This window comes from Cetorhinus maximus, chromosome 3 (genome assembly GCF_964194155.1).
Source record: "Cetorhinus maximus chromosome 3, sCetMax3.hap1.1, whole genome shotgun sequence".
NCBI lineage: Eukaryota > Metazoa > Chordata > Chondrichthyes > Lamniformes > Cetorhinidae > Cetorhinus > Cetorhinus maximus.
The window spans coordinates 1,337,234-1,362,276 of record NC_135881.1 but is presented as its reverse complement, the minus strand read 5'-3'; the positions used below and the strand labels follow the sequence as shown (position 1 = coordinate 1,362,276).

Here is a 25,043-nt window from a genome sequence, read left to right as displayed (position 1 = left end):
TGAGATTTACAAGGCGACATTTTAAGAGAGCTGCGATTTGCAGGGCAATTATCGGGAAGGTCGTTTCGTTTATTTGTTCTTGCGATGAGAGTGTCACTGGCATTTATTGTCCATTCCTAATTTCCCTTGAGATGATGGTGGTGAGCTGCCTTCTTGAACCACTACAGTCCACATGGTATGGACACACTCACAGTGCTGTTAGGGAGGGAGTTCCAGGATTTTGACCCAGCAGTGAAGGAACAGCGATATATTTCCAAGTCAGGATGGTGAGTGGCTTCCAGATGGTGTTACCATGTCCTTCTAGGTGGTAGAGGTCGTGGGTTTGGAAGGTGCTGTCAAAGAAGTCTTGGTGAGTTTCTGCAGTGTATCTTGTAGATGGTACACACACTGCTGCTACTGTGCGTCAGTAGAGGAGGGAGTCAATATTTGTGGACGTGGTGCCAATCAAGTGGCTGCTTTGTCCTGGACGGTGTCGAGCTTCTTGAGTGTTGTGGGAGCTGCACTCATCCAGGCAATTGGGGAGTATTCCATTACACTCCTGACTTGTGCCTTGTAGATGGCGGACAGGCTTTGGGGAGTCAGAAGGTGAGTTACTGTCCGCAGGATTTCTAACCTCTGACCTGCTCTTGTAGCCACAGTATTTATATGGCTAATCCAGTTCAGTTTCTGGTCAATGGTAACCCCCAGGATGTTGATAGTGGGGGATTCAGCGATGGTAATGCCATTGAATGTCAAGGATTCGCTCTTGTCGGAGACAAACATTACCTGGGCACCATCAGTGGCATTGCCACTTATTAGTCACAGCCTGAATGCTGTCCAGATCTTGCTGAATGCAGGTATGGACTGCTTCAGCATCTGAGGAATTGAGCATGCTCATGAACAATGTGCGAACATCCACATTTCTGACCTTATGATGGAAGGAAGGTCATTGATGAAGCAGCTGAAGATGGTTGGGCCGAGGACACTACCCTGAGGAACTCCTGCAGTGATGTCCTGGAGCTGAGATAACTGACCTCCAATAACCACAACTATCTTCCCATCTTCCTTTGTGATAGGTATGACTCCAGCCAGTGGAGACATTTCCCCATCTCCTCCCACCCCCGATTTCCATTGACTTCATCTTTGCTCATGCTCCTTGATGTCACACTTGGTCAAATATTGCTTTGATGTTAAGGGTAATTGAAAACACTTCGATCTATCAGTGCAATGATCTCATACTTTCCCATGTTGAACTCCACTTACCATAGTTTTGTTCACTCACTGAAAACATCGTTGACTCTCTATAAAACTGCTCTCATCTACACTAGTTACTATGTATATCCCAACAAAGTGCACGCGAAGGGAGTGACCATTAGCACACCAACAGCATGCTAAGGAAATGGAGACTCACCTCATTAGATGGTTTGGGTTTAATGTTTCTCTGGGTGAAGAGATCCTGAGGAGAGAAAAGAAGCAGAACATTGAAGGTGTCTGTGGAAAGGAATTAGTGGTGAACTGGATATGTGGGGGAAGGAGGGAGAGTCGGGAGTCTGGAGGGAAGAGTAATTAGTAGTGAGGAAAGACTGACTGTGATGCTGTCATCTGTTGGGTTGTCAACATTCTCAGTCTGTGTGTGTTGCTGCATCTGGCTCTGCATCTGTCTGTGTGCGCCTCTGCGTTTGCCGAGCTTTGTCCTCCTCACTAACTTCTCTGTGCCCACTGTCCAACAGCACATCAGCTACGGCACAGGGAGACTTGCAGCTAAACAATATTTCATTGATCTCATCACTTGATACAAGCCTCTTGTGATCCAAGTATCACTGTTCCCTCTGTCTGGTTTTGGGGAAGGCTGGGGAGTATTGTGTTTGATTTATGGGGCAACAGCTTCAAACAATCCCAGGTCAGGGCTGTGCTTTGACTTATTGCGGAATCAGAGGTTTAATCTTCTCATTACCCATAGTAACTAATCCCACACCCTCCTTCTGTGATGTCATTTAAGACAGAACAGAAACAAAGCAAGAAAGAGTTCAGAGACCCCTCTCACAATGCAACTGTTTATACTGAAAACTCTCTGCAATTAGAAACCAACTCTCACAACAGACTGAGCAGATTTAGGTTGGCTATGGAAAAGGACAAGGAACCAGAGTGACAAAGAATCCAGACTGAGGATAATTGAATGGGAGAATGCCAACTTCAATCAGATGAGAATGGATCTGGCCCAGATCAATGTGAATCAAAGGCTGGCAGAGAAAACAGTATCTGAATAATAGGCTGCCTTTAAAGGAGAGAGGGTTCGGACACAGACCAGGTATATTCCCACAAAGTGGAAAGACAGGAGCTCCCTGGATGATGAGAGAGATAGAGATTAGATGAAGAAAAAATGTGCTTATGACAGGTAAATAATACAACTGAGAGTCAGGCTGAATATAGAAGGTTCAGGAGAACTGGAAAAACAAATAAGAGATGTGCTGCTGATAAAAAGAGGCAGCTGTGGGAGCTTTTCATCTCATACTCACCAGGGCCCATGCAAGAATGTCAAACTTCAAAGGGAGCAACACTTTACACTGAATGAGAAAAGGGTGCTGATTGGTTGGCAAGTAGACTCTGATTGGTCGAGGCACTGCCATGGAGGAGGCACCAGAGAACTATTGCTCCCCATGCTTTTGTTTAGGCATTATGTTCTGAGTTTCAAGCACAGGCTGGTTGAGTACAGTCAGTTCTCTGCTTATTACAAACAGCCAAAGGGATGCGATCCCTCAGCCGCTGGCCTTAGGACCTGGCATCACACTGGCGCTGACAGAAGAGATTCTCAGATAGTAAGAGAAGCAAAAACAAAAGAGTATAAGAGACCAGACTGTGAGCTAACATAAAAGATAATCCGAAATCTTCTCCAGGCATATAAATAGTAAAACCGAGAGTAAGACCGATTAGGGACCAAAAAGGGAATTTATGCCTGGAGGCAGGGGACATGGCTGAGGTATTAAATGAAGACTTTGCATCTGTTTTTACCAAGGAAGATGCTGTCCAGGTAATGGTGAAAGAGGTTGTTGGTGGAATGGGCGGACACGACAGATAAAATTTAATGCAGAGAAGTGTGAAGAGATTCACTTTGTTAGGACAAGTGAGGAAGGACAGTACAAAATAAAGGGCACAATCCTAAAGGGGGTGCGGTAGCAGAGGGACCATATACCCTGAAGGTGGTAGGACAGTTTGAGAGCATGGTTAATAAAACATATGGGATCCTAGACTTTATCAGTAGGGGCTTAGAGTGAAAAAGAAAGGAAGTTATATTAAACCTGTATAAAACACTGGTTTGACCTCCGCTGCATCCGGTTCTGGATGCTACACTTCAGAAAGATGTGAAGGCATTGGAGAATGGTTCCTATGATGAAGGACTTCAGTTACATAGAAAGTTTGGAGAAGCTGGGATTGTTCTCCTTGGAGAAGAGAAGGTTGAAAGGAGATTTGATAGAGGTATTCAAAATCATGATGGATCTCAGCAGAGTAGATGGGGAGATGCTGTTCCTATTGGTGGAAGGATCGAGAACCAGATTTCATAGATTTAAGATGATTGGCAAAAAGCACCATAGTGGCACATGGAAAAACTTCCTGCCCAATGGGTGGTTCAGATCTGGAATGCACTGTCTGAGAGTGGGATGGAAGCAAGGTCAGTTGAGCATTCAATAAGGAATTGGATTATTATGTGAAACAGAAGAATGTGCAGGCTACGGGACTTGGTGAATTGCTCATTCACAGGGCCAGCGCAGGCACCCATGGCCTTCTTTGAGCGGTACCCATTCTATGATTGTACTTGTTATCCAGCCTACAATAAATAAAACCTCTTTCTGAAGAGCCCCTTTTCACAGAGACCCCCTGGACAGTGAACCCCTCGAAGCAGGACTCTATTTATAGTGGAACTCCTGTATACTGAAGCTCCCCGAGGATTGTCTTGTCCCTACAGTGTAACATGCAGCCAAGACCCGGACCATCGAATATCCTGGGAAATCTATTAAAACTAGTGCGTGTGGCATCAATGACTTTCTTCACTGCTGTTTGTATGATCTTTACAACTCAATCTAATTGCAGGACTAATGTCAGAGAGTTATGTACAATTGCACTGTTAGAGTTCCAAGCAATGCCTTTCCCACATGTCTTGATATATTATCACTTGAGTGCCCCACAGCAGAAACACTTACCGTATTCAGTGGCACTGCTTGCTCCTCCACTTTTTGGAATGGGTTTGGACTGTTTCTGTCCTCTGTAGGTACTGGAGCCACAATCTGCCTGACCCTGGATAATGGCTGAATGACTCCGGGCTTGGTCTATAGACCAGGGCCGCGAGAGCGAGGGGCAGAGGGAGGGAGAGGGAGAGAGCAGGGCAGAGAGAGAGAGCGGGGCAGAGGGAGAGAGAGCGAGAGAGAGCGGGGCAGAGAGAGAGAGAAAGAGAGTGAGAGAGAGCAGGGCAGAGAGAGAGAGAGAGCGGGGGAGCGAGCGGGGCAGTGAGAGCGAGAGCGAGCGGGGCGCAGAGAGCGAGAGTGGGGCAGAGAGAGAGTTAATGGAAAGAGAGGGGCAGAGGGAAAAAGAACAGACAGGAGAGGGAGAAAGAGAGAAAAAGTGTGTGTGTGAGATGAAGAGCAACAGTCAGCGAGACGGAGACAGAAAGAGAGAGTGTTGGAAAGAGCGCACAGGGGAGAGCATTGGGGGGTGAAGGAGATTGGAAGAATATGCACAGGGAGAAATTGGGGACAGCGTGCACGGGGAGAGATTTGCAGGCGGAGACACAGAGGGAGAAAGAGAATAAAAACAAATTAGATTGCTGTCCTCTTGAACACATGCTACTGATTTTGTTGTTCTACTCCAGGGCTCCCAGAGTAAGGACAGGAGTGGGTGACCACCCAGGATATAAGGAACGGGGATCAAGTGCAGCCGACTGTCTACGAGACCCAATGCAATGGAGAAGAGTCCTCCTGCACCACAAGGAATGGTATAGACTGACATGTACAGGGGTGGCAATGAGGCTAATGTGGAGCATTAACACCAGGTAGACTATTTGGACTCAATTTTTTGATTTGTTCTTGGGGAGACTGTGGTATAGTGGTATTGTCACTGGATGCGTAATCCACAGACCCTGGGGACATGTGTTCAAATCCCACCATTGCAGCTGGTGGAATTTAAAATCAATGAACAGATCTGGAATATAAAGCTAGTCTCAGTAACAGTGACCAGGAAAGTATCAATGATTGATGTAAGAACTGAATGTCCTTTAGAGGAGGAAATCTGCTGTCCTTACCTATTCTGACACACATGGAACTCCAGATCCACAATAATGTGCTGGACTGCCCTCTGGTGGCCGTGCAAGCCAATCAGCCCTCAAGGGCAATGAGGGAGGGGCAATAAATGCTGGTCTAGCCAGCGACACCCACAGCCCGTGAATGAATAAAAACACTTTTTCAAAAATCTGAGTGCTGGCAAGGCATCTCTAATTGCCCTTGACAAGGACGTGGTGAGCTGCCTGTTTCTGCACTGCAGACATGATCGAGTTCTTTGTAAGGGATCTCTTACTGCTCATGGGGAGATTTTACGATATCTAAGACACAGTGTGTACTCTACATTGAATTAGTGGCTCTATCCTGGATACTGTGTGCTCTAGATTGTACCATTAGCTCTATCCTGGATATGGTATGCTCTAGATTGTACCATTAGCTCTATCCTGGATATGGTGTGCTCTAGATTGTACCAGTGTCTCTATCCTGGATAGTGTGTTCTCTACATTGTACCAGTGTCTCTATCCTGGACAGTTTGTGCTCTAAGGGTGAGGATTGACAAGTGAAAGTGTGATATAGTAGCCATCACTGAGATGTGGTTGAGGGAGGGGGAGGATTGGCAGCTCAACATTCCGGGACACAGAATCTTCAGGCGAGACAGGGGAGGGGGTAAAAGAGGAGGAGGCGTTGCATATTAGTTAAGGAGACGGTTACTGCAGTAAGGAGAGATGATATCTTGGAGGGGGGATCGAATGAAGCTTTGTGGGTAGAGCTTAGGAATAAAAAAGGGGCAGCCACATTGTTAGGCGTTTATTATAGACCCCAAGATAGTCAGCGGGAAATTGAGGAGCAAATATGTGCACAATTTGAGGAGGTGTGTAAAAACAATAACAATAGGGTAATTATATTAAGTGATTTCAACTTTCCCAACATTAATTGTGATCGACATGGTGTTAAGGACTTGGATGGAGTGGATTTCTTGAAATGTATACAGGAGAACTTTTTAAGTCATTATGTAGAAGGTCTAACAAGGGACGGTGCAGTGCTGGACCTAATTCTGGGGAATGAAGCCGGACAGGTGGTTGAGGTGGTGGTGGGCGAGCATTTTAGCGATAGCGATCACAACATGGTAGTTTAAGTTTTTTATGGACAAAGAAATAGACAAGTTGCAAAAAATGTTTTGGATTGGGGGAGAGCGGATTTTAGTAAAATAAGGCAGGATCTGGCCAAGTTAGACTGAGAACAGTTACTTGTGGGGAAATCTACAGAGGAGCAGTGGGGGGTGTTCAAAAAGGAAATGGGGAGGGTACAGACTCAACATGTTCCCTCTAGGGTGATAGGAAGGAGTAACAAGCCCAGAGAACCATGGATGACCAGAGATATTAAGGTTACGATGAGAAGGAAAAGAGAGGCTTAAAGCAGGTACAAGGGAAGCAAATCAGCAGAGGCATTAATGGAGTACAGAAAGTGCAGGGTGGAGCTTAAGAAAGCAATTAGGAGAGCAAAGAGGGGATATGAGAAAGCTCTGGCTGGTAAAAGTAGGGAAAATCCCAAGATATTCTATAAGTCTATCAATGGGAAGGGGATAACCAGGGAAAGAATAGGGCCCATAAGGGACCAAGGGGACAATCTATGGGTGGAGCCAGAGGACATCGCTAGAGTGTTGAATGAATACTTCACGTCCGTCTTCACCCAGAGAATGAGGATGAAGGTATCAAACTCGGGGAGAAAGACTGTGAGGTTCTTAAGCAAATTGATATAGGGAGTGACAAGGTATTGGAGGTGTTGGCAGGCCTAAAAGTGGAAAAATCTCCAGGTCCGGATGATTTGTGTCCCAGACTGCTGAGGGAGGCAAGGGAGGAGATCGCAGGGGCTCTGACCCAAATTTTTAATTCCTCTCTGGCAATGGGGGAGGTGCCAGAGGACTGGAGAACAGCTAATGTGATTCCACTATTTAAGAAGGGTTGTAGAGGTAAGCCAGGGAACTACAGGCCAGTGAGTCTCACGTCAGTGGTAGGGAAACTATTGGAGAAAATTCTGAAGGAGAGAATCTATCTCCACTTGGAGAGGCAAGGTTTGATCAGGGATAGTCAGCATGGCTTTGTCAGAGGGAGGTCATGCCTAACAAATTTGATGGAATTTTTTGAGGAGGTGACCAGGTGTGTAGATGAGGGTAGTACAATTGATGTAGTTTATATGGATTTCAGCAAAGCTTTTGACAAGGTCCCACATGGAAAACTTATAAAGAAGGCAAATGCACATGGGATACATGTTAATTTGATCAGGTGGATTCAAAATTGGCTTAGCTATAGGAGGCAGAGGGTGATGACAGAAGGATGCTTTAGTGACTGGAAGCCAGTGTCCAGTGGCGTACCACAGGGATCTGTGCTCGGTCCCTTATTATTTGTCATTTATATAAACGACATAGATGACTATGTGGGGGTAGGATTAGTAAGTTTGCGGATGACACAAAGATTGGTCGGGTGGTTAACAGTGAGGTTGAGTGTCTTGGGCTACAGGAAGATATAGACGGGATGGTCAAATGGGCAGATAAGTGGCAGATGGAATTTAACCCTAAGAAGTGTGAGCTGATACACTTTGGAAGGAGTCATTTGACAAGGAAGTATTCAATGAACGGCATGACACTAGGAAGTTCTGAGGAACAAAGGGACCTTGGCGTGTGTGTCCATAGATCTCTGAAGGCAGAGGGGCATGTTAGTGGGGTGGTGAAAAAGGCTTGTGGGACACTTGCCTTTAATAATCGAGGCATAGATTACAAAAGTAGGGAGGTCATGTTGGAGTTGTATAGAACCTTGGTGAGGCCACAGCTGAAGTACTGTGTGCAGTTCTGGTCGCCACATTATAGGAAGGATGTGATTGCACTGGAGGGGGTGCAGAGGAGATTCACCAGGATGTTGCCTGGGATGAAACATTTAAGTTATGAAGAGAGGTTGGATAGACTTGGGTTGTTTTCGTTGCAGCAGGGAAGATTGAGGTGCGACCTGGTGGAGGTGTACAAGATTATGAGGGGCATGGACAGGGTGGATAGGGAGCAGCTGTTCCCCTTAGCTGAAGGGTCAGTCAGAAGGGGGCATAAGTTCAAGGTGAAGAGGTTTAGGGGGGATGTGAGGAAAAACTTTTTTACCCAGAGGGTGGTGACAGTCTGGAATGCGCTGCCTGGGAGGGTGGTGGAGGCGGGTTGCCTCACATCCTTTAAAAAGTACCTGGATGAGCACTTTGCACGTCATAACATTCAGGCTATGGGGCAAGTGCTGGTAAATGGGATTAGGTAGGTCAGGTCAGGTGTTTCTCACGTGTCGGTGCAGACTCGATGGGCCGAAGGGCCTCTTCTGCACTGTGTAATTCTGTGATACATTGTACCACTGGCTCTATCCTGGACAGTGTGAGCTCTACATTGTTTCAGTGTCTCTATCCTGTACAGTGTGTGCTCTACATCGTGCCAGGGGCTCTATCCTAGGCACAGTGTGTGCTCTATATTGTTTCAGTGTCTCTATCCTGTACAGTGTGTGCTCTATATTGTATCAGGGGCTCTATCCTAGGCACAGTGTGTGCTCTATATTGTACCAGTGGCTCTATTCTAGGCACAGTGTGTGCTCTATATTGTATCAGGGACTCTATCCTAACACAGTGTGTGCTCTATATTGTACCAGTGGCTCTATCCTAGGCACAGTGTGTGCTCTGTATTGTATCAGGGGCTCTATCCTAGGCACAGTGTGTGCTCTATATTGTATCAGGGGCTCTATCCTAGGCACAGTGTGTGCTCTATAATGTTCCAGTGGCTCTATCCTAGGCACAGTGTGTGCTCTACATCGTGCCAGGGGCTCTATCCTAGGCACAGTATGTGCTCTATAATGTTCCAGGGGCTCTATCCTAGGCACAGTGTGTGCTCTATATTGTATCAGGGGCTCTATCCTAGGCACAGTGTGTGCTCTATACTGTATCAGGGGCTCTATCCTAGGCACAGTGTGTGCTCTATAATGTTCCAGGGGCTCTATCCTAGGCACAGTGTGTGCTCTATATTGTATCAGGGGCTCTATCCTAGGCACAGTGTGTGCTCTATATTGTATCAGGGGCTCTATCCTAGGCACAGTGTGTGCTCTACATCGTGCCAGGGGCTCTATCCTAGGCACAGTGTGTGCTCTATATTGTATCAGGGGCTCTATCCTAGGCACAGTGTGTGCTCTATATTGTATCAGGGACTCTATCCTAACACAGTGTGTGCTCTACATCGTGCCAGGGGCTCTATCCTAGGCACAGTGTGTGCTCTATATTGTATCAGGGACTCTATCCTAACACAGTGTGTGCTCTACATCGTGCCAGGGGCTCTATCCTAGGCACAGTGTGTGCTCTATATTGTATCAGGGGCTCTATCCTAGGCACAGTGTGTGCTCTATATTGTATCAGGGGCTCTATCCTAGGCACAGTGTGTGCTCTACATCGTGCCAGGGGCTCTATATTGTATCAGGGGCTCTATCCTAGGCACAGTGTGTGCTCTATAATGTTCCAGGGGCTCTATCCTAGGCACAGTGTGTGCTCTATATTGTACCAGGGGCTCTATCCTAGGCACAGTGTGTGCTCTATATTGTACCAGGGGCTCTATCCTAGGCACAGTGTGTGCTCTATAATGTTCCAGGGGCTCTATCCTAGGCACAGTGTGTGCTCTATATTGTATCAGGGGCTCTATCCTAGGCACAGTGTGTGCTCTACGTTGTATCAGGGGCTCTATCCTAGGCACAGTGTGTGCTCTATATTGTATCAGGGGCTCTATCCTAGGCACAGTGTGTGCTCTACATCGTGCCAGGGGCTCTATCCTAGGCACAGTGTGTGCTCTACGTTGTATCAGGGGCTCTATCCTAGGCACAGTGTGTGCTCTATAATGTTCCAGGGGCTCTATCCTAGGCACAGTGTGTGCTCTATATTGTATCAGGGGCTCTATCCTAGGCACAGTGTGTGCTCTATATTGTATCAGGGACTCTATCCTAACACAGTGTGTGCTCTATATTGTATCAGGGGCTCTATCCTAGGCACAGTGTGTGCTCTACATCGTGCCAGGGGCTCTATCCTAGGCACAGTGTGTGCTCTACATCGTGCCAGGGGCTCTATCCTAGGCACAGTGTGTGCTCTACATTGTATCAGGGGCTCTATCCTAGGCACAGTGTGTGCTCTATATTGTATCAGGGGCTCTATCCTAGGCACAGTGTGTGCTCTACATCGTGCCAGGGGCTCTATCCTAGGCACAGTGTGTGCTCTATATTGTATCAGTGGCTCTATCCTAGGCACAGTGTGTGCTCTACATCGTGCCAGGGGCTCTATCCTAGGCACAGTGTGTGCTCTACATCGTGCCAGGGGCTCTATCCTAGGCACAGTGTGCGCTCTATATTGTATCAGGGGCTCTATCCTAGGCACAGTATGTGCTCTATATTGTATCAGGGGCTCTACCCTAGGCACAGTGTGTGCTCTACATTGTATCAGGGGCTCTCTTCTAGGCACAGTATGTGCTCTATATTGTATCAGGGGCTCTATCCTAGGCACAGTGTGTGCTCTATATTGTATCAGGGGCTCTATCCTAACACAGTGTGTGCTCTACATCGTGCCAGGGGCTCTATGCTAGGCACAGTGTGTGCTCTATATTGTATCAGGGGCTCTATCCTAGGCACAGTGTGTGCTCTACATCGTGCCAGGGGCTCTATCCTGGGCACAGTGTGTGCTCTATATTGTATCAGGGGCTCTATCCTAGGCACAGTGTGTGCTCTACATCGTGCCAGGGGCTCTATCCTAGGCACAGTGTGTGCTCTGTATTGTATCAGGGGCTCTATCCTAGGCACAGTGTGTGCTCTATATTGTATCAGGGGCTCTATCCTAGGCACAGTGTGTGCTCTATATTGTATCAGGGGCTCTATCCTAGGCACAGTGTGTGCTCTACATCGTGCCAGGGGCTCTATCCTAGGCACAGTGTGTGCTCTATATTGTATCAGGGGCTCTATCCTAGGCACAGTGTGTGCTCTATATTGTATCAGGGGCTCTATCCTAGGCACAGTGTGTGCTCTACATCGTGCCAGGGGCTCTATCCTAGGCACAGTGTGTGCTCTATATTGTATCAGGGGCTCTATCCTAGGCACAGTGTGTGCTCTACATCGTGCCAGGGGCTCTATCCTAGGCACAGTGTGTGCTCTATATTGTATCAGGGGCTCTATCCTAGGCACAGTGTGTGCTCTATATTGTATCAGGGGCTCTATCCTAGGCACAGTGTGTGCTCTATATTGTATCAGGGACTCTATCCTAGGCACAGTGTGTGCTCTACATCGTGCCAGGGGCTCTATCCTAGGCACAGTGTGTGCTCTATATTGTTCCAGGGGCTCTATCCTAGGCACAGTGTGTGCTCTATATTGTTCCAGGGGCTCTATCCTAGGCACAGTGTGTGCTCTATAATGTTCCAGGGGCTCTATCCTAGGCACAGTGTGTGCTCTATATTGTATCAGGGGCTCTATCCTAGGCACAGTGTGTGCTCTATAATGTTCCAGGGGCTCTATGCTAGGCACAGTGTTTGCTCTACATTGTACCAGGGGCTCTATCCTAGGCACAGTGTGTGCTCTATATTGTATCAGGGGCTCTATCCTAGGCACAGTGTGTGCTCTATAATGTTCCAGGGGCTCTATGCTAGGCACAGTGTGTGCTCTACATTGTACCAGGGGCTATATCGTAGGCACAGTGTGTGCTCTACATTGTACCAGGGGCTATATCGTAGGCACAGTGTGTGCCCTGTATCACGTTCTTTGTACTAAGCCTGTTTAAGAAGCCATTGTAAAATAGTATGTGGGAACTCACCGGCTGGGATGTAGGCGAGTTGCAGAACTCTCGTGAGTCACTGTTACTGGGAACAGGAGGTTCACTGGAACTGCCCTGGAAAACACAACAGCAGCAGGTAAAACAACTTAATCAAGGCAGACACTAAGCAGACATTCCAACACACACACACACACACACCTCACAACACACACATCACAATGCAGCATTCACATACAGACTAACACGGCGCGCACACACACACATCACAATGCAGCATACACACACATCACAATGCAGCATACACATACAGACTGTAACACAGTGCACACACACACCACAATGCAGCATACACATACAGACTGTAACACACCACACACACCACAATGCAGCATACACATACAGACTGTAACACACCACACACACCACAATGCAGCATACACATACAGACTAACACAGGGCGCACACACACACACATTACAATGCAGCATACACATATATACTGTAACACAGTGCACACACACCACAATGCAGCATACACATACAGACTGTAACACACCACACACACCACAATGCAGCATACACATACAGACTGTAACACACCACACACACCACAATGCAGCATACACAGACTGTAACACACCACACACACCACAATGCAGCATACACATACAGACTGTAACACACCACACACACCACAATGCAGCATACACATACAGACTGTAACACAGTGCACACACACCACAATGTAGCATACACATAGACTGTAACGCAGTGCACACACACACATTACAATGCAGCATACACATACAGACTGTAACACAGTGCACACACACACCACAATGCAGCATACACATACAGACTGTAACACACCACACACACCACAATGCAGCATACACATACAGACTGTAACACAGTGCACACACACACCACAATGCAGCATACACATACAGACTGTAACACACCACACACACACCACAATGCAGCATACACATACAGACTGTAACGCACCACACACACCACAATGCAGCATACACATACAGACTAACACAGGGCGCACACACACACATTACAATGCAGCATACACATACAGACTGTAACACAGTGCACACACACACCACAATGCAGCATACACATACAGACTGTAACACAGTGCACACACACACAATGCAGCATACACATACAGACTGTAACACAGTGCACACACACACAATGCAGTATACACATACAGACTGTAACACAGTGCACACACACACCACAATGCAGTATACACATACAGACTGTAACACAGTGCACACACACACCACAATGCAGTATACACATACAGACTGTAACACAGTGCACACACACACCACAATGCAGTATACACATACAGACTAATACAGCGCACACACTCCAAAACACATGCTGCAGCACAACGCATGCACACACACCCATCACAATGCAGGATACACATAGACTGTAATACAGCATATACACACATACACACTCCACTGCACACACACTGCAGCATTAAACATACAGGCTGTCATACAGCTCACACACACACACTCTACATCACACCCATCACAATGCAACACATACAGACTGTAACACAGCGTGCCAGCGCACACCCCACAACACCCATCACAATGCAATATTCACATACAGACTGCAAAGCAGCGCGCGCACACACCCATCGCAATGCAACATACACATACAGACTGTAACACAGCTATGGCATGCACACACCCATCGCAATGCAACATACACATACAGACTGTAACACAGTGAACGTGCGCACATACACACACCCCACCCCACAACACACTTATCACAATGCAGTATACACATGCAGATTGTAACACAGCTCACACACACACACACACACAACCCACCACAATGCAAAATACACATACAGACTGTAACACAGCTCACACACACAAAGAACACAGACATACATTCCGCAACACAGCACACTGACAATTAAGAGCAAGAGGGAATGCAGTATGGTTTAAATTAGGGTTTACAGTGCATGTATATGGACACACAGTTTTAGGTAAATAAGATTGCCGAGCTGTAAGCACAGATAGCAACGTTGGAGTAAGAAGCTGTGGTGGAGAGAGAGAGACCTGGCTCAAAAAAGGACAGGACTGCGTGTTAAATATTCCTGTAACAAGGTGTTCAGGAAAGTTAGAGAAAGGAGAAAAGGAGCAGGAGTGGCAGTATTAAGGACAATATTACAGTGTTGGAGAAAGAGATATCCTGCAGCAGTCAAGGACAGAATCTATTTGGTGTACAGTAACTTGGTAGTACAGTTCTTGAATATTATTGAAAAGAAGAGACATGTTGAAGATTTTCATCTTGTGCACATCTGGATAGACACAAGAATACTAAATATCAAATGATCACAACAATTTATATTACAGGAGAGTGTGCTGATTGGTTGTCAAGTTGACTCTGATTGGCCAAGATGTTGCCATGGAGAAGACAATGGGGAACCATAGGCTCCCCAAGCTCCCGGGTATTCAAAAAGTGCAAGGGTTGAGCTTTTTTGTTTTTATTTTTGCAGAGAATGGGTCCTCGTGTATGATTATATGTCGCTTTGAGCAAGCATAAATGAGCACGTTATGAGCTCAACTGATTATCTTAAATTGGTTGTTAGTGCAGCTATTGGCGCACTCAGGATTGTTCAGCAAGTACTGCCCAATCACAGAATCAATCTAACAGGAGAGGTTTTGTTTTGGCTTTTCGTTGGTTGAGTATGGTTAGTGTGAGTGTGCCAAGTACGAAGACCATACATCCCAATGATTGGCTGATCAAATCAAACAGCAGATCCCTACAATTATTTGTAATGGGATGAGTACAGACCACACTCAACCAGCTCCTACTTTTATTTCTCTCATCTTGCCTCTGCATCAATAGGTTCTGGGTTCAAGATCCATTCTAGGGCTTGAGCAGAGAGAGTAAGGCTGACACTCCAGTGCAGTACTGAGGGAACATTGCACTATTGGAGGTGCTGTCTTTCAGATGATACCTTAAACCAAGGCCCCATCTCCCTGCTAGGGTGGATGTAAAAGATGCCATAGCACTATTTAAACGATGACCAGCAGAGTTATCCCCAGTGGCCTGGCCAATATTTATCCCTCAATCAAGATCACAAAAAACAGATTATCTGGTCATTATCAGACAGCAATTAGTGGGAGCTTGCTGAGTGTAAATTGGCTGCCGTGTTTCATACATCACAACACTAACTATACTTCAAAATGTACTTCATTGGCTGTAAAGCGCTTTCAGATGTCCAGTAGTCATAGAGGTCTACAGCACAGAAAAAGGCCCTTCGGCCCATCGAGTCTGCGCCGGACAAACAAGTGCCTAACTATTCTAATTCCATTTTCCAGCACTAGGCCCATAGCCTTGTATGCCATGGCATCGCAAGTGCACATCCAAATACTTCTTAAATGTTATAAAGGTTTCTACCTCTACCACCCTTTCAGGCAGTGAGTTCCAGATTCCCACCACCCTCTGGGTGAAAACATTCTTCCTCACATCCCCTCTAAACCTCCTGCCCCTTACCTTAAGTCTATGCCCTCTAGTTATTGATCCCTCCACCAAGGGGAAAAGTTCCTTCCTGTCTACCCTATCTATGCCCCTCATAATTTTATACACCTCAATCATGTCCCCCCTCAATCTCTTCTGCTCCAGGGAAAATAACCCCAGTCTATCCAATCTCTCCTCATAACTAAAACTCTCCAGCCCAGGCAACATCCAGGTAAATCTCCTCTGCACTCTCTCTACTGCAATCACATCCTTCCTATAATGCGGATTCCAGAACTGCACGCAATACTCTAACTGTAGCCTAACCAGTGTTTTATACAGTTCCATTATAACCTCCCTGCTCTTTTTTCTATGCCTCAGCTAATAGAGGCAAGTATCCCATATGTCTTCTTAACCCCTTATCTACCTGTCCCGCTACCTTAAGGGACCAGTAGACATGCACACCAAAGACCCTCTGATCCTCAGTACTTCCCAGGGTCCTACCATTCATCATGTATTCCCGTGCCTTGTTTGCCTGCCCAAGTGCATCATCTCACACTTATCCAGATTAAATTCCATTTGCCACTGATCAGCCCATCTGACCAGCCCGTCTATATCCTCCTGTAATCTAACGCTAACCTCCTCACTATTTACCACCTCACCAATTTTCGTGTCATGCATGAACTTACTGATCAACCCTCCTACATTCAAGTCTAAATCGTTTATATATACCACAAACAGTGAGGGACCCAACACCGATCCCTGTGGAACCCCACTGGACACAGGCATCCAGTCATAAAAACATCCATAGGCCATCACCCTCTGCTTCCTGCCACTCAACCAATTCTAGATCCAATTTGCTAAATTGCCTTGGATCCCATGGGCTCTTACCTTCGTTACCAGTCTCCCATGCGGGACCTTATCAAAAGCCTTTGCTGAAGTCCAAGTAGACTACGTCAAATGCATTGCCCTCATCTACACACCTGGTCACCTCTTCGAAAAAATCAATCAAACTGGTCAGACATGACCTCCCCTTAACAAAACCACACTGACTGTCCTTGATTAATCCCTGCCTCTCCAAGTGTAGATTAATTCTGTCCCTCAGAATTGCTTCCAATAGTTTCCCCACCACTGAGGTTAGACTGACTGGCCTGTAGTTCCCTGGTTTATTCCTTCCTCCCTTCTTGAATAACGGTACCACATTGGCTGTCCTCCACACCTCTGGCAACTCACCTGAGACGTATTGAAAATGATTGCCAGCGCCCCTGCTATCTCCTCCCTTGCCTCACTCAACAGCCTGGGATACATTTCATCCGGGCCTGGAGATTAATCTACTTTTAAGCCTGCCAGACCACTTAGAACCTCCTCCCTTTCTATGCCAATTTCTTTAATTATATCACAGTCCTTCTGCCTGATTTCCATACCCACGTCATCCCTCTCATTTGTGAACACTGACACAAAATATTCATTTAGAACCCTACCTACATCTCCTGGCTCCACACACAAATTACCACTGTGGTCCTTAATGGGCCCTACTCTTTCCTCAGTTACCCCCTTACTCTTAATGTACTTGTAAAATAACTTTGGATTTTCCTTTATTTTACCTGCCAATGTTTTTTCATGCCCCCTTCTTGCTCTCCTAATTTCCTTTTTAGGATCCCCAGGCACATTCTATACTCCTCTAGGGCTTCTGCTGTTTTGAGCCCTCGGTATCTGCCATAAGCCTCCCTTTTTCTCTTTATCCAATCCTGTAAATCCCTCGACACCCAGGGTTCCCTGGATTTGTTGGTCCCACCCTTTGTCTTTATTGGAATATGTTGGCCCTTTACTCTCCCAATTTCCTTCTTGAATGAGTCCCACTGCTCTGACGCAGATTTACCTAAAAGTAGCTGCTCCCAGTCCACTCTGGCCAAATCATATCTGATCATATTAAAATCAGCCTTCCCCCAATTTAGAACTCTGATTTCTGGCCCATCCTTGTCCTTTTCCATAACAACCTTGAATCTAAGAGTTATGATCACTATCTGAAAAATGCTCCCCTACTGATACCTCTACCACTTACCCGGCTTCACTCCCTAAAATTAAGTCCAGGACCGCCCCCTCTCTTCTAGGGCCTTCTACGTACTGGCTTAAAAAGCTCTCCTGGATGCATTTTAAGAATTCTGCTCCCTCTAAACTTATCACGCGATGACTAACCCAGTTAATGTTGGGGAAATTGAAATCCCCCACTATTACTACCTTATTATTTTTACACTTCTCTGAAATTTGCCTACATATCTGTTCTTCTATTTCTTTCTGACTGTTTGGGGGCCTATAATACACTCCCAGCAATGTGATTGCTCCTTTTTTGTTTTTAAGTTCTACCCATTTGGCTTCATTTGAAGAGCCTAATAAAATGTCATCCCTCCTTACTGCTGCAATTGATTCCTTGATCAATATTGCGAAACCCCCTCCTCTTTTACCTCCTTCCCTGTCTCGCCTGAAGACCTTATATCCTGGAATATTGAGCTGCCAATCCTGCCCCTCTCTCAACCACATCTCTGTGACAGCAATCACATCACACTTCCATGTGTTAATTTGTGCCCTCAACTCATCTGCCTTATTTGTCAGACTCCTTGCATTATAATAAATACCATCTAAAATTGCCAAGCTCTCTTGTGCCTTAACTGGCCTATAATTTCTCTGCCTTCCAGGCTCACTTGCTCTTTCTTCTAATTTTGGCTGTGCATGACTGTTACATAAATACATGTCTTCCTTCTCTCTGGTTTATTCCCCATTAGTAGATCTAATGTGCAATATTCCCTGGTTGGGCTTTTTACATGTTGGGTTAGAAAGTTCACAAGGTAAGTAAAAAAATAACAACAGCAAAGAGATATTCTAAAAGACTGGTAGCTAAGATAAAAGGTAATCCAAAAGTCTTCTATGGCATATAGATGGTAAAAATATGGGAAAAAGAGTACAGCCAAATAGGGGCCAAAAAGGAGATTTACAGATTGAGACAGGGGGCATTGGCTGAGGTACTAAATGAACACTTTGCATTTGTCTTTACCAAGGGAGAAGATGCTACCAAAAAGTCGTAGTGAAAGAGGGGGTAGTTCTGACACTGGAAGAGCTAAAAAAGGATCAAGAGGAGGTATTAGAAAGGCTCGGTATAATCCACCATTGGTGGCTACACCATCAGCTGCCTGGGCCTGAAGGTCTGGAATACCTTCCCTGCACCTTCTCTTGCTCTCTTTCTTCCTTTAAAAGCTCCATAAAACCTACCTCATTACCCAAGCCTTTGGTCAATCTGCCCTAACATCAGTTTATGTGCCTCAGTGTCATATTTTGGTTTTAACAATCCTATGAAGCATTTTGGGATGTTTCATGATGTTAAATGTTCCATCGACCAGTGAATATAAACTGTTGTGATATACAAGGATGTATAAAAGTGTATATGCCGTGTGTATGCTGGCGCCCACTGTCATACACTCTGATACTACCTGGAATTATATCCAAATGCTCTATGTCAGTGTTTAATCACAAGGCCGCTTCTCCCATTGGAATTCCCTTTTCCCATCCTGCTCCCTGATCCCTCTGTTCCCTTCTCCCTGGAGTGTGCATCAAGCCTCCCAAAAATACTTCAATCTTCTCAGCTTCAGCCAGCACATGTCAGTGAGTTCCACTCGGTGTAAAGAAATGCTCCCTAAATGTTTTACATGGCCTGTCAGTGACTCTCTAATATCAATTCCTCTTGTTCTGGACTTGGCCACAAGTGGAAAGTGTCTCTTCATCCACCCTATCAAACCTCTCATCATTTTATAAACCTCTATGAATCCCAGTCTGCTCAGCCTCGCCCAATAGTTACACTCACACAACTCAATTCGAGGCTGAATTGGACAGGTTTTTTGATAGACAAGGGAGTCAAGGGTTATGGTGGAGTTGAGACAAAACCAGATCAGTTATGAATTTATTGAATGGCGGATAAGACTCAAAGGGTCAAATGGCCTACTCCTGTTCCCAAGTATTGTGTTCTCAAACTTAGCGCTACATTCTATGTTCCTATGACTGGGGAGAGGAGTGTCTGGTCCGGACGGCGGGCACGCAGGGAGGAGTGTCTGGTCTGGACGGAGGGGGCATGGGGAGGAGTGTCTGGTCCGGACGGAGGGGGCATGGGGAGGAGTGTCTGGTCCGGACGGAGGGTGCGTGAGGAGAAGTGTCTGGTCTGGACGGAGGGGGCGTGGGGAGGAGTGTCTGGTCTGGATGGAGGGGGCGTGGGGAGGAGTGTCTGGTCTGGATGGAGGAGGCATGGGGAGGAGTGTCTGGTCCGGACGGAAGGGGCATGGGGAGGAGTGTCTGGTCCGGACGGAGGGGGCGTGGGGAGGAGTGTCTGGTCCGGACGGAGGGGGCATGGGGAGGAGTGTCTGGTCCGGACGGAGGGGGCGTGGGGAGGATTGTCTGGTCTGGACGGAGGGGGCGTGGGGAGGAGTGTCTGGTCCGGACGGAGGGGGCGTGGGGAGCAGTGTCTGGTCCGGACGGAGGGGGCGTGGGGAGGAGTGTCTGGTCCGGACGGAGGGGGCATGGGGAGGAGTGTCTGGTCTGGATGGAGGGGGCGTGGGGAGGAGTGTCTGGTCTGGATGGAGGGGGCGTGGGGAGGAGTGTCTGGTCTGGATGGAGGGGGCATGGGGAGGAGTGTCTGGTCCGGACGGAGGGGGCGTGGGGAGAAGGAGTGTCTGGTCTGGACGGAGGGGGCATGGGGAGGAGTGTCTGGTCCGGACGGAGGGGGCATGGGGAGGAGTGTCTGGTCCGGACGGAGGGGGCGTGGGGAGGAGTGTCTGGTCCGGACGGAGGGGGCGTGGGGAGGAGTGTCTGGTCCGGACGGAGGGGGAGGAGTGTCTAGTCCGGACGGAGGGGGCGTGGGGAGGATTGTCTGGTCCGGACGGAGGGGGCGTGGGGAGGAGTGTCTGGTCCGGACGGAGGGGGCGTGGGGAGGAGTGTCTGGTCCGGACGGAGGGGGCGTGGGGAGGAGTGTCTGGTCCGGACGGAGGGGGCGTGGGGAGGAGTGTCTGGTCTGGACGGAGGGGGGGTGGGGAGGAGCGTCTGGTCTGGATGGAGGGGGCGTGGGGAGGAGTGTCTGGTCCGGATAGAGGGGGCGTGGAGTGTCTGGTCTGTGACAGGAACATAGGAAACAGGAGGAGGCCATTCAGCCTCTCAAGCCTGCTCCACCATTCTACAGCTACAACATTTTCCATATCCCAGGATGTCTTTATTATGTAGAAATCTATCGATCTCTGGAACAGACTCAGTAACAGAGCCTCTGAGGTAGGGAGTTCCAAACATTTACCACATCCTGAGTGAAGAAATTCCTTCTCATCTCAGTTCTAATTGGTCTCCCCCTTATTCTGCGGCTCTGTCCTGGTTGTGGAAACATCTGATCCACCTCTACCCTATGGAGGAGTCGTGCCTGTGTCTGGGGGCAGGATGGAGTTCTTTTCATTCCTCCATAGGATGTGGGTGTCTCTGGCAAGGCCGCATTTGTTGTCTATCCCTAATTGCCCTTGAACTGAGTGGTTTGCTCGGCCATTTCAGGGGGCAGTTAAGAGCCAACCTCATTGCTGTGGGTCTGGAGTCACATGTAGGCCAGACCAGGTAAGGACAGCAGATTTCCTCCCCTAAAGGGCATTAATGGCCCAGATAGGTTTTCTTTGACACAGCTTGAGACGAGCTTTATATTCCAGATGTATTAATTGCCGCGTTGGGATTTGAACCCATGTCCTCAGGGCATTCTGGATTATTACCCCAGTGACATTACCACTATGCCACCATGTCACCTCGGAGTGCTTGGTCTGTGACTGGAAGGTTTGGGAGGAGGGTCTGGTCATGACTTGGGGAATGGTTGGTGTCACCCAGTGACTGGGGAGACGGCAGGAACAGTGCCTGCTCTCGGACAGTGGGGTGGGGGCGGTGTGGGGTATTGGCGCCTGCTTCCAGACTGGGGGAACAGGGCAGGGGACTGTATTTGCTTTTGGAATGGGGGTTGATGGTAGTGTTTGCTCTTGGATTGGGTGTGGTTGTGGGGTGGGGGTGTGGGGGCAGTGGTTGTTCTGGGCTGGGGATGAGTGGGGGTTGGGAAGGACACTTGCTCTCGGACTGGGGTGGTTGTGGGGTGGGGGCAGTGCTTGCTCTTGGACTGGGGGTTGGTGAGGAGGTGGTGTTAGCTCTTGGACTTAAAAAGAATGAAGTGCCCTACTGCACTAGTCCCAATGGTACATGATGAATGTTTAAACATGGCCTGACCCTGCAGAGCAACAGGGCACTGACCTACACACACAGACAGACACCATCATAGGCAAACCCATGCACACGCGCACCCACACACAGGCATGTGCGCACCCACACACACGCACAGGCACGCGCGCACGCAGGCACAGGCACGCACGCACCCACACACAGGCATGTGCGCACCCAAACACACGCACAGGCACGTGCACCCACACACACGCACGCACAGGCATGCGCACACCCACACACGCGCACACGTGCACCCACACACGCACGGGGACACCCACACACGCATGCGCACACCCACACACGCGCGCACCCACACACGCGCACAGGCACACACGCGCACCCACACACGCGCACACCCACATACATAAATGAAGAGCGCACAGGCAGATGGACAAACCGAAGCCCCCCTCTCCCTCCTCCACCTTCTCCCCATAACAGCAAGTTAGTGAAACACATCAGCTGGAAGCTCAAAGCATGCATAGCGCAATCTTGCCAAGGACACAGGCGAGTGGGCACGTGTTTACACCATGCTACGCGCCAGTGGGTGCTTGCCTGGACACTGTGGCCCGTGTAGCCTCGTGAGCCACGTGGAGACGCTCCTGCTGTCGGGGAATCCCTGGACTTCCCCCGGCCCTTCCTGTTTGCCACCACAAATGGGTTTTGGTGGAAGGGAATGGGCTGCAGCTCAATCAGAATCTCCTGGTCCTGCTCCTGCGCCCGCTGGTTGGGATCGGGAAGCAGCACATGCCCAGATCTCTTTTCCATCACAAGGTGCCTGTGGTCAGGTTCTGCAGCTTGCTGCTTATTAATGCAAGGCCCAAGGTCGTTGGCAGCCTCCCTCAAAGGCACAGCCCCTGATCTCCCCCAGGGGGCGGCCTCCTGCTCCGAACCCGTCTCCTGCTCAATCCGCGCAAGGTGTCTGCACTGACCCTCCATCGTTGCCAATCCAGCAAACCCCTTAATGAGGGGAAAAGGCAGAGAGACAGACAGACAGAAAGAAAGAAAGAGGGGATTCAGAGGACTGGAGGCAAGAGAAAGAGAGAGAGATCGATCTTATTCAGAAATCAATCACTACGAACTGCGAACCAGTTCAAACAATATCCTCAGCTCCCTGGGTGGAAAAAGCTGAAAATGTTCAAGGTTTCATCCTGGTCTGGGAGGAAATCAGTATCATTCACCCGATTTCATACTCGAGACTCCAGTACAGTCTCTGCTGGGACAATTAAGGCAGTCAGTACAGTCTGCTGGGATACTGATGGCGCGCAGTACAGTCTCTGCTGGGACAGTGAGGGCGCTCAGTACAGTCTCTGCTGGGACAGTGAGGGCACTCGGTACAGTCACTGCTGGGACAGTGAGGGCGCTCGGTACAGTCTCTGCTGGGACAGTGAGGGCACTCGGTACAGTCTCTGCTGGGACAGTGAGGGCACTCGGTACAGTCGCTGCTGGGACAGTGAGGGCACTCGGTACAGTCGCTGCTGGGACAGTGAGGGCACTCGGTACAGTCTCTGCTGGGACAGTGAGGGCGCTCAGAACAGTCACTGCTGGGACAGTGAGGGCACTCAGTACAGTCTCTGCTGGGACAGTGAGGGCGCTCAGTACAGTCACTGCTGGGACAGTGAGGGCACTCAGTACAGTCGCTGCTGGGACAGTGAGGGCGCTCAGTACAGTCACTGCTGGGACAGTGAGGGCACTCAGTACAGTCTCTGCTGGGACAGTGAGGGCGCTCAGTACAGTCACTGCTGGGACAGTGAGGGCGCTCAGTACAGTCACTGCTGGGACAGTGAGGGCACTCGGTACAGTCACTGCTGGGACAGTGAGGGCATTCGGTACAGTCACTGCTGGGACAGTGAGGGCGCTCGGTACAGTCTCTGCTGGGACAGTGAGGGCGCTCGGTACAGTCTCTGCTGGGACAGTGAGGGCGCTCGGTACAGTCGCTGCTGGGACAGTGAGGGCACTCGGTACAGTCACTGCTGGGACAGTGAGGGCACTCAGTACAGTCTCTGCTGGGACAGTGAGGGCGCTCAGTACAGTCACTGCTGGGACAGTGAGGGCGCTCAGTACAGTCACTGCTGGGACAGTGAGGGCACTCGGTACAGTCACTGCTGGGACAGTGAGGGCATTCGGTACAGTCACTGCTGGGACAGTGAGGGCGCTCGGTACAGTCTCTGCTGGGACAGTGAGGGCGCTCGGTACAGTCTCTGCTGGGACAGTGAGGGCACTCGGTACAGTCGCTGCTGGGACAGTGAGGGCTCTCGGTACAGTCGCTGCTGGGACAGTGAGGGCACTCGGTACAGTCTCTGCTGGGACAGTGAGGGCACTCGGTACAGTCTCTGCTGGGACAGTGAGGGCACTCGGTACAGTCACTGCTGGGACAGTGAGGGCACTCGGTACAGTCACTGCTGGGACAGTGAGGGCACTCGGTACAGTCACTGCTGGGACAGTGAGGGCACTCGGTACAGTCGCTGCTGGGACAGTGAGGGCACTCGGTACAGTCACTGCTGGGACAGTGAGGGCACTCGGTACAGTCGCTGCTGGGACAGTGAGGGCACTCGGTACAGTCTCTGCTGGGACAGTGAGGGCACTCGGTACAGTCTCTGCTGGGACAGTGAGGGCACTCGGTACAGTCTCTGCTGGGACAGTGAGGGCACTCGGTACAGTCACTGCTGGGACAGTGAGGGCACTCGGTACAGTCACTGCTGGGACAGTGAGGGCACTCGGTACAGTCACTGCTGGGACAGTGAGGGCACTCGGTACAGTCACTGCTGGGACAGTGAGGGCACTCGGTACAATCACTGCTGGGACAGTGAGGGCACTCAGTACAATCACTGCTGGGACAGTGAGGGCACTCAGTACAGTCACTGCTGGGACAGTGAGGGCACTCAGTACAGTCACTGCTGGGACAGTGAGGGCACTCGGTACAGTCACTGCTGGGACAGTGAGGGCACTCGGTACAGTCACTGCTGGGACAGTGAGGGCACTCGGTACAGTCACTGCTGGGACAGTGAGGGCACTCGGTACAGTCGCTGCTGGGACAGTGAGGGCACTCGGTACAGTCGCTGCTGGGACAGTGAGGGCACTCGGTACAGTCGCTGCTGGGACAGTGAGGGCACTCGGTACAGTCGCTGCTGGGACAGTGAGGGCACTCGGCACAGTCACTGCTGGGACAGTGAGGGCACTCGGCACAGTCACTGCTGGGACAGTGAGGGCACT

General features: G+C 49.0%; 1 protein-coding gene across 1 annotated transcript in view; it reads right to left on the bottom strand.

Annotated features, from left to right (window-relative positions):
• scrib (scribble planar cell polarity protein) overlaps positions 1–25,043 on the bottom strand; it is a 289,526-nt gene that overhangs the window by 54,515 nt on the left and 209,968 nt on the right. Inside the window, exons 28-31 of the mRNA XM_078534268.1 lie at positions 22,386–22,790; positions 12,090–12,164; positions 4,176–4,301; positions 1,391–1,435 (exon numbers count right to left, since the gene is read on the bottom strand). Coding sequence (XP_078390394.1) covers positions 1,391–1,435; positions 4,176–4,301; positions 12,090–12,164; positions 22,386–22,790 — 651 coding nt within the window. The remainder of the gene's footprint in view (positions 1–1,390; positions 1,436–4,175; positions 4,302–12,089; positions 12,165–22,385; positions 22,791–25,043) is intronic.